Source organism: Mus pahari, chromosome 10 (genome assembly GCF_900095145.1).
Source record: "Mus pahari chromosome 10, PAHARI_EIJ_v1.1, whole genome shotgun sequence".
NCBI classification, from domain to species: Eukaryota; Metazoa; Chordata; class Mammalia; order Rodentia; family Muridae; genus Mus; species Mus pahari.
Window position 1 is genome coordinate 15684415 of NC_034599.1, and position 13860 is coordinate 15698274.

A 13860-nucleotide genomic window follows, 5' to 3' on the forward strand; every position below is an offset into this window, starting at 1 on the left:
CAAGAAAATCCTGAAACCAGCAATAAACTTTTCATTCTATGCAAGGAAGCTACTATAAATACATAAGCATAGTTTTCACTAACAGTCTTAGGTGACTTTAAAATTTTGTGTTCAGCCAAACACCACTTCAGCAAATCAAAAGCTCTGCATAGAAACCATGGGCATCAGTACTTTTAAATGTCTCGATTATATTTTTTACTGTATGTATATGAATGAATGAGTGTGACAAATGAATGCAGTGTCCAGAGAGGCCAGAGGACAGCACAGTGTCCAACTGACCTGAAGTTACAAACAGTAAGTCACAATATGGGTGCTATAAATCAGATCCTTTACAAAAGCTCCACAAGCATCAGTAATTTTTATAAAGACTTGAACAACTTCATAAATACAGGCTTGACTACCAATAATCTACATCCTCCTAGACAGCCTGCATAAAATCTAATTTATGATGTATAATGTTTTATTTTGTTCTTGGAGAATTTCATAACTGCATACAGTGTGTTTTGCTCACATTCATTCTTTTTTTTTTTTTTAATACAAAACCAGATAGAACAAGTTTATTGGAGCCTTTCCACATTATTAGCATAGAGGTTAAAAATGCACTCATTATGATTCTTTAAGCATACAATGTACATTTTTAATCTAGAAAAGGATAAAATAACAGTATCTTAAGTCATTTTGGGACTATCGAAGAAAAAAGTAAGAAGAATGATAATCCTTTGTGGCTAAAAATGTAGACATTTGTTGAAAACCCACCATCTCCAAATATACTGCGAGCTGATGGAGATTTTTGGGCATGTCTTGAAATTTGTACTTTGCATAAAGATGTGGCTAATCAGCCAACCACTTGTGTTTCAGGTGATGCCTTGTAAACATATACTTGCAGAGTTGGGGGCACTGCATTTATTATTCCATACAGTATGTGCACATATAAAGTTGCTCACATTCATTCTTAATGAAACATTAAACTCCTCCTAGATCACCCCCTACACCCTCTCTATTTCTTGTATTCTTTTTTTAACTGTGACCAATAGCACACTGCCTATATGTGCCTGGAAATGGAGTTGTCTATCACATGGTCAACCTTCAGGGATCACACACCAAAGAAAGCAAAGCAAACACTTGTATAGAGCATGTCTGAAGAGACACATAAGGAAAGGTAAAGAAGTGTCATTTTGTTTCTATGAGAGAAATTTATATTTCACATATATTTCATCCATAATTCTGTCCCCTTTTATTAAGTACATATTCCCTAGTGTTCAGTGCCCACTGAGTGTGGCAAGAGGCTTGTTATAGAATTTCCATGTGATATGGAAGGAAAGAAGGGAGAGTAAAGGAAGTCAAGGACGAGCATGTTCCCAAGCATCGTGACCAGATATGCGAACAGGAACAGTCCAAAGAGTATGGGATGAAGCTGCAGATCATCTGAGAGTCCCATGAGGTGGAATTTACTTCCTTCCTCCCTTCTGAATATATAAGAAAGTTGCTCAGTGCTTTCAATTGTGTGGTTATTAATGCAATACTAAACAGATGAAGATTCCATAGGTATTATAAGAATTAAGAATTTTGTGAGTAAAATCTACAAAGGATACAGAATGAATGGCACAAGTACTGAAATTAGACTGTTTTTCTGAGGAGCCGCCACATGGCCCTCTTTATGTCCCGGTTTCTTAAGCTGTAGATAAAGGGGTTGAGCATAGGGGTGACCACAGTGTACACTATTGATGCTACTGCACCCTTCCTGGGAGACAAGGAGACAGCTGAACTGAGGTATACCCCAAGACCAGTCCCATAAAATAAGCAAACAACTGACAGGTGAGAGCCACAGGTAGAGAAGGCTTTATATTTCCCACCAGGTGATGGCATTCTAAGAATGGAGGAAACAATTTTATAATAAGAGAAAAAAATCCCAGAGATAGGGAGAAAACCAGAGATGGCACCAACAAAATACATGACTATGTTATTGGTAAAGGTATCAGAACAGGCAAGGTTGAGAAGTTGAGATGGATCACAGAAGAAATGAGAAATATCCACACTCTTGAAGTAGGTGAGTTGTAACACTACTGAATTATGCAGCTGAGAGACAAAAAGGCTGATTAGAACAGATAGAAAAACCAACAAGCCACAAAGACGGGGGTTCATAATGGCCTGGTAGTGCAAAGGATGACAGATGGCCACAAACCTATCGTAAGCCATTGCGGTTAGAAGCAGACTATCCAAACACCCAAAAAGCATGAAAAAGGACATCTGAGTCAGGCATCCTGAATAGGAGATGGCTCTGTTGCGAGTCTGAATGTCCACTATCATCTTTGGTAGTGTGGTGGAAGTGAAACTGACATCAGCCAAGGATAAGTTAGAGAGGAAAAAGTACATGGGACTGTGGAGGTGGGAATCAGAGGTGACTGTCAGAATGATGAGCAGGTTCCCAAGCATTGTGATCAGGTACATGAACAGGAACAGTCCAAAGAGTATGGGCTGAAGCTGCAGGTCATCTGAGAGTCCCATGAGGTGGAATTCTGAGATACGGGTTATATTTTGCTCTTCTATTTTGCTTGGACACCTTTCAAAAACAAATGAGAGGATTGAAAAATAAATAACTAAACCAGTACCCAAGAGTGCTTCTGAATTTTCAGTGAAGGCAGTTTACTGATAAAATCCACACATTAATTCTAAGAGTCATACACAGATAACAGTATTTCTCAGTTTTTGCATATTCAATCCTAGAATAATTTCATCATTGATCATTTTTTATTTGCCTCATTCTACTATATATAGTCTGAATTTTTTATTCTACTTTTATATTCTATTTATTATATTATATATTATATGTTATATGTTGTATATTATATATTGTATACTACATATTACATATTATATATTATATGTTATATACTCTATATTAAAGAAACATTAATGAAGTATGTCTGAATAGCAAAATCATTAGCTACAAAATTGTGGCCACAGGAAAATATTCTTTTAAGATAAAGTCCACAGTAAGAAATATCCTTTCCCATTGACAGTAATATTATTTATATTGATAGTAAATAATGAGTTTGGGGTACACAACTTTAATTCCATCACTTGGGAAGCAGAACAAGATCTTTATGAGTTTGAGGCCAGCCTGATCTACATAGTGAGTTTTAAGATATTCAAAGCAATAATAAGTCCCTGTCTCAAAACAGCAATAAAAAATAGTAATTAAGAAGCAGCCCTATTTTGTGCACATGTGTGCAAGAATTTCTCATGTGGATCCTGAGAAAAAGGGACCTAGTGGGAAAGGGAAGAGAATAAGGGAAGAAAAGGTAAGGGTAAGGTGACTCAAATACATTGAACAAATGGAAGACAGTCAAACAGCTTTAAAATTTTAAAGAACTAATTTTAAGGCAAAAATAAAACTTTAGTTAGATGTTATCAAAATAATGTCAAATACATAAATACACACACACACAAACACACACACACACACACATATATATATATATATATATATACCCATTCTAGGATATGGGAACCTTGACACATTATTCATTTAGAGCCCAAGAGTGAAATAGAATAGAAATGACCCTGGATGTCACACAAAAAGCTAAATGTCAGAGGGTTTTTTTCCATATAGCAAATCTACAAATCTACCTACATTCAAATTTGCACCAATACAAATGTTATGAAATAAGTTTATTCTCACAACTCATTATAGTAATGACTCTTATTTCAATGTAAATATGAAAGTAAAACTGATAACTATCATCACAGTGATGATGTGTATTTTTTTAAATTTTTCTGTAGATGTTTCTACATGCATTATCTACTTCAGTATCAGATCTATAAGCAAACAGGAATAAATTTTTAAAACAAATTTCCTCCAACATATAATACTAAACAGTATAATTGCTGAAACTATATCCTGTAGATTCTAAATTAAAGTCAAATGTTAATGATCAGAAAACATTTTATATGCCAGTTATCTGCACAGATTTCCATCATTTTTGTGTCTTGACTCTGCTCCTTTATCTGGCAAAAAATATTCACAAAAAGTATTGGCCATTCTGTTACTAAAGACACCATGCAATTTGGTCTCAGGACATAGAAATCAAGTTGGTACTGGCCAAGAAGATTCCTTCGTAATGGCTAACTTTCATAGTCCAGATGATGTTATTCAGGGTGCTGTGGGGAAATGTCATCAACCTCAAAATCCAGCTATATTGCTGGATTCTTTATCCTACCACAGAGACAGTTGTATAACCATTTCATTGCTGTTCTATATTGTAGCTAGAAAATGCAAACAACCTAAGTCTCCCCCAACAGTAGAAGGGATAAATAAAATATGATACATTTACACAAGAGAGTATTACTTGGCAATTAAAATAAAAAAAATCACAGGTAAATGGATGGAACTAGAAAAAAAATCACCCTGAGTAGGTATTTCAGACTCAGAAAGACAAATATAGCATGTATTCACTTACATGTAGATATTACCCTTTAAGTCAATGATAATCAAGCCACATTCCATAGAACCACAGAGGTTAGATACAGAATAAGGTACTTTAAGGACATGAGTATAGCTCTCCCCATGAACAAGAAAAAATAGCTACAGAATAGGGGGTCTGGAATGGGAGATAAGTTAATGAAACGTGAAGATATTTTATTGGTTGAGGTAACCCAGACACAGAAAGACAAATATTACATGTTCTCATTCTTCTGTGTCCCCTAATTCAAATCTTCAGATGGGAGTACATAATCTGGAGTAACCTCAGAAACAAAGAAAGTTAAAAGGTAGCATTGTTGGTATATAGGGGGCAGGAGACAAGAGATAGAGGAGTAGGAGAGTACAAATGATGTACAGAAGGAAAGGGGAAAAGGACAGAGCTCTAATCAGGGAGTGTGAGGAGATATAAATACAGAAGGAGGGAGGAAACTAAAATAGCAGAATGTCTAAAAAGTCACAAGAAATCATATTAACTATCTACTTAAAACACCTATAATGCTATGTCAGTATATAAATATACATATGTAATTTAAATGAAATTTTCACATCTTAACTGATAACAATGCCTCCAAGAACTGAGCCACATCATCAAACCACAAAACCAAACATCAAATATGAGACACTCTTTCAAGTTGTTGGTTAGGTTGTCCAAGAGATTCCCAAAACATTACAGGCTATCACTACTGCCCTTAATTGCTCCCAGAGACAACAAAGCCCCTATTGTTGAAGACATTATAAACTTTAGAGACAGGGCCTAGGGGCCTCTGAGCTGGAAATTAACCTGAAAACCTCCTCCCTAAGAACTAGTTTTCATCATACCAGAAGATGCCATGCAAACTTACAAAGGAGATAGACAACCAACTTTCCTACCCAGCTTTGACTTTTGTGAACCACAACAAGCTTATCCCTACACTGGGAGTCCTGCCTGCCTAAAGTAAGCTGAACAAGGACAATCCCAATAGACATACTAACATGGGTGAGGGAAAGTCTTAACTCTACACAAAGAACTACATGCAGCTAAGGACTGCTTATCCGGTTTGTTATGGTCAGCTCTGAAAAACATACATAAAAGCAACATTATATAGACTGAGCTGAGCAGATTGCACTCATGTATTTATAAATATATATAGACACACATATCTATGTTTGCAACAACAACTAATAAAAAGAGAGACCATAAATTTGAAGGATAGCAAAAAGGGATATACAAAAAGGGATATACAAAAAAGTTGGAAATGGGGAAAGGAAAGAGGGGAAATGATGTAATGATATTTCAATCTCAAAAAATAAAGCAATTATATTTCCATATATCATTTCTATGTAGCTATAAAATTTTTATTATTTTTAAAACCCTCACAATCTACAATATTCATATTGTAAATTCCATGTAAATCCCTGGATCATCCTCCTGTTTCATAGGTAAACTAGATAAATACTAAAAGAAATAAATAATTGTTCTGTGGTGGTTTGTTTATCTGTGCTCAGTCATGTTTCACAAGAAAAGACTTTTTTATGCATTCCTCGAGAAGATAATGCCCTGAACCAGATAGGGTCTGTAAGGTTTTCATCTTAAAGTTTGTTTTGTTTGGGTTTGTTTGGGTTTTGAAAGAAGGTATTGCTAGATAACCTGTGGGGCATTGGGCAGACAGTCTGGTCTCCAGTCAAGCTGAGGTCTGAACATCGGAATGGTGACAATTTACCTACATGGTACCATAGGCATTCCCTCATATCTCCTGGACTCAAGGCTCCTGTCAAAGTTACAGCCTCCACAGCCCCCACAGAAGTGTGGTTAGTAATCATGTAGACAATGTCCCAAGCTTCTGACCTTCAGGCTAGACTCCTCCCAGTTACCTACCAACACCATAGATAACAGCCCACCATAAGAGGGGCTGCTTGGCCCAACCTAGCTCTCTCTCCTCATTCTCTCCTCTCCTCTCATTCTCTTACTCTCCCTCTTACTCTCTCTTTCTTACTCTCTAGCCTTTCTTCTCTCTTTCTTTTTACCCCTTCTCTCCTCTTGGCCATGGCCAGTCTCTCTTGCTCTCTCTCTTTTACCTTTTCTCTTTCCCCTTGACTTTCTACAATAAAACTCTAAAACCATAGACTGTCTCTTTTCATCAAGGCCCACTGCCCTTGAAAGATAAGATAGGCTTTCTCCTAATGAGCCGTTTCTAATCTCCCAATGGAAAGCATTCCTGTGCTCCAGTCAAGGCCCGGACTAAGGACTCTTGCCTGTGTGGGAAACTCTCTCCCTCTGCCCTCTCTCCTGTAACCCCAGGGCTGAGGGTGTCACCCTAGAGCCCCTGGTTTTGGGGGCTGCCCCTTGTTCACTCCCCTTCGAGTGGGGTCAGTGGCTTAGATGCCCACCTGGAGCCAAGTGGAAAGCATCTGGCAGCCATCCCGCATCTGCCTGCCCAGAGCACAGGAGGAACTCTGGACAGATGTGGGCTATCCTCCCTCCCCCCTCTTCCCCTAACCCCTTTAGTTCCCACAATAACCCAGGCTGGTCTTGAATTCACAATTCTATTTCTGCCTTCTAAAACAGGATTATTAATATTCACTGCCATACCCAAATTAAATTCCTTTTTTTATTTTATTGAATATTTTCTTTATTTACATTTCCAAATCTTAGAGTTTTTATTCAAACACTAGCATGTAGTTAAACTGTTCTGCCTCATTGTGGATTTCATTAACAGAAAATGAAAGAGTGAGGCTGATCTCTAAAGAGCAAAAATACCTAATAGAGGTGGGAATGGATAAGTATTTATTGCAGTGCATAAGAGCTAGAATCATCACTGTAATTCATATGAAGAGTATTAAAAGAAATACAACCTATAATAGTTGTAATGCTTTTTATTTGACCATACAACAGAGATGTCTTTCTTCTTTGGAGGCATTGAATCATAAAATAACTTAATGTCCTAAAAAGGTGTCTCAACCTAGGAAACACAGTTATCTCACTTCTTCTCTTTCTGCCTCTGTTTTGCATGCATGTGAAAGCCTCTGTAATTTTTTCATTTTATTTTTAATGATGTTATGACATAAAAATAACAAGTTCACGGAAATTCCATGAATGAAAAAGTGATATGGCTGGGTTGGTGAAGGTACTTGCTTCCAAGACTGACAAATCAAATTTGTCCCTGGGACTCACATGGTAGGAGAGAACTTCTTGTATGTTGTTCTGTGACTTTGAAACATGTGTGTATGGCATACCTATACACATGTATACACACACACACATATACACACATATGCACATACACACACTAAAGTAATTTTAAGCAATACCATGAAGTAGACTCAAATAAATGCTATTTTTCTATTCTCTTTTTCCTATGGGACATACTTAAAATAGATAAAAGCTCACATAAAAATGTTCCTGTGTATTCATATCATATTGACCACACTCATTTTCAGTCAAAGCAAAAAAACAGCTATCCGATATTAAATGGAGATTTTAGTACTTGTTTTTGTAGACAACTCAGTATCAAACTTGCTCTGAGAAACTAGAAATTAAGGCAACCCAGATATTTTCTCATACTTACTATTTCCTACTTGTGTAGACACCAAACTGGTTTTTTTTTCTTAAGAAATCTCTTGAAAGCCAAGATATTTTTTATGGAGCAGGAGACTTTATTTAAAAGTTAGAAATTTAATTGTTATCATTACTGATCAAGTATATATACCCTGTAAATTTTTCCCTTTTTCTGTATGCATCTGTCACATATTAACAAAGGTAATATTGCTTAATTAACACTAACTCAGTAGAGTTCTATTAACAAGGATTCAATTCTTATGATAATTCTGAGGCTCAGAAATAACTTGCTTGACAAGACACAGGTGGAAAATAGAGCAAAGATTTCAGAATCATAATCTGAGAGATGAGAAATTAGGTTGGTTATAAAGTGCTTCCTACAAACACCTTGGTTCAGTCACCAACACTGTACAAATAAATTACTCTCTAGGATCTCAGGGTAAAAGTCTTTACTCTATTTCCCAAACTTCAAATATTCTAAAGAAAAAATCCACAGATTTTTAACCAATGGCATCTATTATACATATTTTAATAACTTCTGGTTCTTGAGTAAAAATGGAGTTTAAGATATTTGTGGTGGAACAGGAGAGATCATTCAGAGCAAGTGCTTCAGGGCACTTGCTGAGCTTGTAGAGGACCTGAGTTTGGTTCCCAGAATCCATATCAGACTACCACCTATAATTCTAACTCCAGAGGGATACAATACCTCTGGATTCATCAGGCAACTGCATTAACATGCATAAACCCACATTCACACACACACACACACACATACACACACACACACACACACACACACACACACATTTTCAATATTTATTTATTTTTATTTATGTGTATGTGTCTTTTCTTGCCTGTGTCTGCATAGCCCAGAATTGGGTATTGGGTCCCCTGGATCTAAACTTATGAGCAATTTTAAGGTGTCATGTGTGTTCTGGGACTGAAAAGTTCCTCTGTAGAAGCAGCAAGTGATTTTTGACTGGTTAGATATCTCTCCAGTCACATATACCACATAATTTAAAATAATATAATACATTTTTTAAAAGATATGCTGGTGTACTTTTTCATCACTTTTTATTTTTGATATGAAAAAGGCTGTCAATTTCATGGAGATAAATGAGATAATAAAATTCAAGACTAAGAGAAAGATAATTCTCTGATATATAAGCTTTCTTCAGTTTCACATCTGTGATCTCAGCCATGCTTCCAATAGTAAGAGCAGAAGGAACATCTACCGTTTACTTACAGTGGGTCAAAGAGATGAATATTATGAGTAGAGGATAGTTTCCAACAATTATGTGGAAAAGAAATGACTGGATGGTTTAGGATGGGAAAATCCTGAACAAATGCTCTTTGCATGGAATCATATTGTTCACTCAAAATATTACTTCAACCCCTTCTACCAAAGGATAAGGTGCATATTACCAAAACAAAGATACTGATCCTTTCTTTGTGGAAAAATGTGCACATTCATACTCTTGGCAGTGATAGTGTAGACAAACTTAAGTATATTGGGTATGGTACTAGTGTAATTTTGATAAAGTTTACGATATCATAGTTATTGACATCTGTCACTACCAGCCTCCTCATTTTTAGTAAGCAAGAAACAGTTTTCAGGACATATCTCCCACTCTGGTCAAAGAAATAACTACAGGAATGAGGGCCATTATGGGTGGAAGGTGAACCTTTGTATTATAAGTCTCACATTCTTACTGTAACAAGAACATACCATGCAATAGCCTCCAGTCACAAGAAATGAGCAGGGAGGAAGGGGAAAGTAAGAGTTGGAATAATAGTCATCAAAATACAGTTAGATGCAAGCAATAAGTTCTAATGTTCTATGTGCAATTACTGCAGCCAAATCTACAACAAATTATTATAAACTTTGTCATGAACTAGAAGAAAGGAGTTTAAAGTTTTCCAATGCAAAATAAATGGTATTTGGGGACATTGATAAGCTAATAAATGTTGATCTGCTTTTGCACATTAATATATGTATCACATTAATATAACTTCATGTTTAAATTTATTCATTGTCCTTTGAGTTAAAAGTTTGCATTTGGGGCACCTCTACACCTGGTTATTCTAATGTTATGTAATTTGTTTATTTTGGGTTTGGTTTGGTTTGCCTTGGTTTGTTTTGGTATTGTTGTTGTTATCATTATTATTATCATTACTATTATTACTATTACTATTATTTCTGGGAGTCAAGCACAGAGGACAACACTACTAAAGTCACTTCTCCACTTTTAGTTATGCGTAGGTTCTTGAAATCAAACTCAGATCATCAGACTTGATGACAAGTACTGACACATGAGCAACTTCACCATCCCTGGTTTGATTTTTGAAATAGGTTCTTTCTACATAGCCCAAGATGTCCTCAAATTGTCAATTTTCCTGTCCCATCCTCTTAGGTGTTTGTACTACAGGCATGTAACATCAGCCTGCCAACCTTTTGCTTTAATGATGAAGCATTAATGCCCCCCCATCTCTTCTGCTTCCAGTTTCTCCCAAGGTCCTCACCAGACTGTGTCATCTCTATGCTGATGCATGATGAAAGAGTAACGATCCATCATTTCTTCTCTGCCTGGTAAGTGATGGAGATTATGTTTCCAGAAAATAGACTAAAGCATGGATTTATGATGGAAATATGGCTGTGAGAGAGAGAGTTAAAACAGATCCAAGTGGACAAGAACCAAGACTATAAGGACATTGACTTCTTATTTACAGTTGCAGAGGCTTGAGAGTTCAATGCACAGAGCTTATAATTAGCCAAATTGGTTCATGTTAACCCAATCTCAGAGGACTTGTTAATACTAATTGAAAAGTGGCATGGAAAAAGTCAGTTCCCCTTGTAGGGTCTTGAACTTTCTACTTCTCAGGAAGAAATTTATCTGTACTCCTCTTTTCTTACTTTCGATGTTCATATATAAAATTCAAACTTACAATGAAAACAGGTTCATGCCATCAATTGGTCTTACCACATATCATTCAGCAGTATCTGATGAAAAATGATGTGGCATGAATGCCTTAATTATTGTTAAATATATTGGCAGTATGTAGGCTGTGATGTCAGCAAAAGCATTCATATGTGCAAAACAAATCCACATAGAACCCTGTCTACCCAAGATTTCAATGAGTATAATTCTTAGTCACCTTCATGATGGTAGACCAATGTAATCAGCATAGCTCCAGTGGTTCCCTAGCAGTTCTCAAGATTAGTACAATTTTAGATATTGTATTAGCCATTTTTGTTGATAAAAGTCCAATAAAATATGCTCAGCTATTTTTTTAAAAAGTACCTTGATATGATACTAACTGCCTATAATCTCAGCAATTTAGGATGAAGGGAAGGAGGTGTAAGAGGTCAAAGCCAATGTGGGCTACATAAGGAGCCTCTTTCTCAAAGGAAAAAATAAATGAGGACAGTAAGATGGTTCCATGGATAGAGATACTTGCTACTGAGCCTGATAACCTAAGTACAATCCTTGCAAAATTCACTGAATATTCAAAGCTTAGTGGGCTGCTTTATGGGCACTTGGCCGACGATTGAGGAACACAGAGTATGGAGGAACCACCTTGTGAAGTTTTAGAAGGAAGAAAGATTCTATGAGGGATCTCCATGTGGTTTCTGGTAATCTGAGATAAAGATGTGGTTAATAAGAGACCAGCACCACTGAAGTGAAACCTTTGCTTTACTGAAACAATTGGTATTGGCTATCTGGAGTTGAAAGACCAGCCATTATTAATAAGAAACAAACATCATTGAGGCAAAAATCAACTGGGAAGTATTTTCTCAAGGTCAGAACACAGAATCTGTAATCTTGGAGGAGTAGGGCTGCATGTCAAAGCTGGCAAAAAAAACTTGATAAAGTAAAAGAGTTTATTAATGCCAATGATTTTGGAAGAATGAAAGCTGAAGACTTGAAGGTGTCATGGAAAGAATCTGAGTCATAGTTCCATGGAAATCCAGAAAATTCCATCGGCGCATCCTCACCTGCAGTGGAAATCCAAGAACTGGAGAGGTCATAAAAAGAGGTTGAGGTTTAGCATTATGTGACAGGACTAGAGTCTCTAAAAGAGGCTAGGAAAGATCAGTGGAGAAGGTGCAGCTTCCATTGCAGAAGAGACCCCAGTACATTGTAGTTTCCAGAGCCATGGGATAACCATCAAGGGCAGTGGCAGGTGTTAAATGGGGCTAGCCTAGCCTGTGATATAAGCTATGTGTGCTTCTAATAGCAGATCCAGAGAAATAGAGTTGTCCAAGACATTTGGAGACAAAAAGATCATGAGTGAATTCCAGAAGATGGACACTAAGCTGTGGTGGTTGATTTATATTGCTGAGTGTTGATTCTGCTTAGTTTATTTGATTTGATAATAATTCTTCTCTCTTAGAACTGGAAAGTTTGTAACTTATTGTTCCTCCTGGTCTCTACTTCACTTACTGCTTCCAGTTTCCAGCTTGAATTTCTGCCTGACTTCCCTTAGTGGTAAACTGTGATTTGGAAGTATAACAAATGAACCCTTTACTTCCCAGAAAAAAAAAAAAAAGAACAGGTTTCTAAGATATAACAACAAAATATAACAAAATAAAATGTAATAACATTAAGCAAACGCTATCACATTGAAGTTGGACAAGGCAAACCTACAGAAGGAAATGAATTCAAGAGAAGGCACACACAAAAACATCAGAGAGCCAGTTGTTCACACACTCAGGAATCTCATTAAAACACTGAACTGAAAGTCATAATACATACACAGAGGACCTAGTTCAGACCCATGGAGGCCCTATGCTGGTTTCTTCAGTCTCTGAGTTCAAATGAGCTTTTGCTCTGTTGATTAGAGAGCCTTGTTTTTCTGGATTTCCTTCATCATCTCTTGTGGGGATGTGGGTGTGTGGGAAAGAGGTGGGAGGGAGAGAGCCCACTTCCAGCCAGAGTTCCTGTGCTCTGGGAAGGCAGATGTGGGAGAACTGCCAGATGCTTTCCATGTGGCCCTGGGTGGGCATTTGACTGTGTGAAGCCACTGACCCCACACGGTGTACCAAGTACCAAGTTCTCAGTCTCTGGCATCCCACACTGGATACGGGCAGAGGAGATGAAAACAGAATAGGGACCCTGGGGTGGCACTAGGCCCCAGAGATATGAAAGAGGACAGAGGGAGAGAGGGAGCACTGGGTGGTTCCCACACAAGCAAGAGTCCTTAGTCTGGTCGGTGGTTGGAGCAGAGGAAGGCCTTCTGATGGGAAGTTAGAAGCAGCTTGTTAGAAGAAAGCCTATCCCATCGTCTAAGCACAGTGGGCCTTGATGAACAGAGACAGTCTATGGTTTTAGAGCTTTATTATAGAAAGGCAGGGGAAAAGGAGAAAAGATAAAAAGAGAGAGAGAGACCGGCCATGGCCACATAGAGGTGGGGGGAGGAACAGAGAGAAAGAGAGCTATAGAATAAGAAGGTAAGGGGTTTCGGCTCGCTGCGGGCTCCGGGCTTGGCCGCGCTTGCTCCCCAGTCGTGCGCCCGGGACTTTTTGTGGCGGGGGCAGGACCTGGGTTTTGCGTCCCGAGTTCTGTGCTGTGCCCGCGGCGCTGCTCCGGGGTAGGGATCTCCCGAGGCGGCAGGCGCAGCCCCCGGGACCAGGGAGCGAGCGCGCCGGCGTGAGCGGCGGCGACGACTGTGAGGGGCCGAGGAGGCGAGAAGGAGGCGGACGCGATGCCGGAGTTCCTAGAGGACCCTTCGGTCCTGCCCAAAGACAAGTTGAAGAGCGAGTTGGTGGCCAACAACGTGACGCTCCCGGCCGGCGAGCAGCGCAAGGACATGTACGTGCAGCTCTACCTGCAGCACCTCA

The 13860-nt window shown here is 38.1% G+C and overlaps 2 protein-coding genes across 3 annotated transcripts in view; one reads left to right on the forward strand and one right to left on the reverse strand.

The window, feature by feature from the left end:
- Positions 1-1586: 1586 nt before the first annotated feature.
- LOC110327939 (olfactory receptor 18) lies at positions 1587-10715 on the reverse strand. Of its 2 annotated transcripts, XM_021207234.1 has the most exons (3): positions 10542-10622; positions 9748-9758; positions 1587-2560 (listed from the first exon to the last, which is right to left on the reverse strand). In XM_021207234.1, the coding sequence occupies exon 3, from the start codon at positions 2503-2505 to the stop codon at positions 1618-1620; it is 888 nt and encodes a 295-aa protein (XP_021062893.1). In that variant the 5' UTR covers positions 2506-2560; positions 9748-9758; positions 10542-10622; the 3' UTR covers positions 1587-1617. The 2 variants fall into 2 exon arrangements, with proteins under 2 accessions (XP_021062893.1, XP_021062892.1); XM_021207233.1 differs by lacking the exon at positions 9748-9758 and having other exon boundaries at positions 10542-10715.
- Positions 10716-11979: 1264 nt separating this feature from the next.
- LOC110327631 (lamina-associated polypeptide 2, isoforms alpha/zeta-like) overlaps positions 11980-13860 on the forward strand; it is a 4258-nt gene continuing 2377 nt past the window's right edge. Inside the window, exons 1-2 of the mRNA XM_021206716.1 lie at positions 11980-12056; positions 13525-13831. Coding sequence (XP_021062375.1) covers positions 11980-12056; positions 13525-13831 — 384 coding nt within the window. The remainder of the gene's footprint in view (positions 12057-13524; positions 13832-13860) is intronic.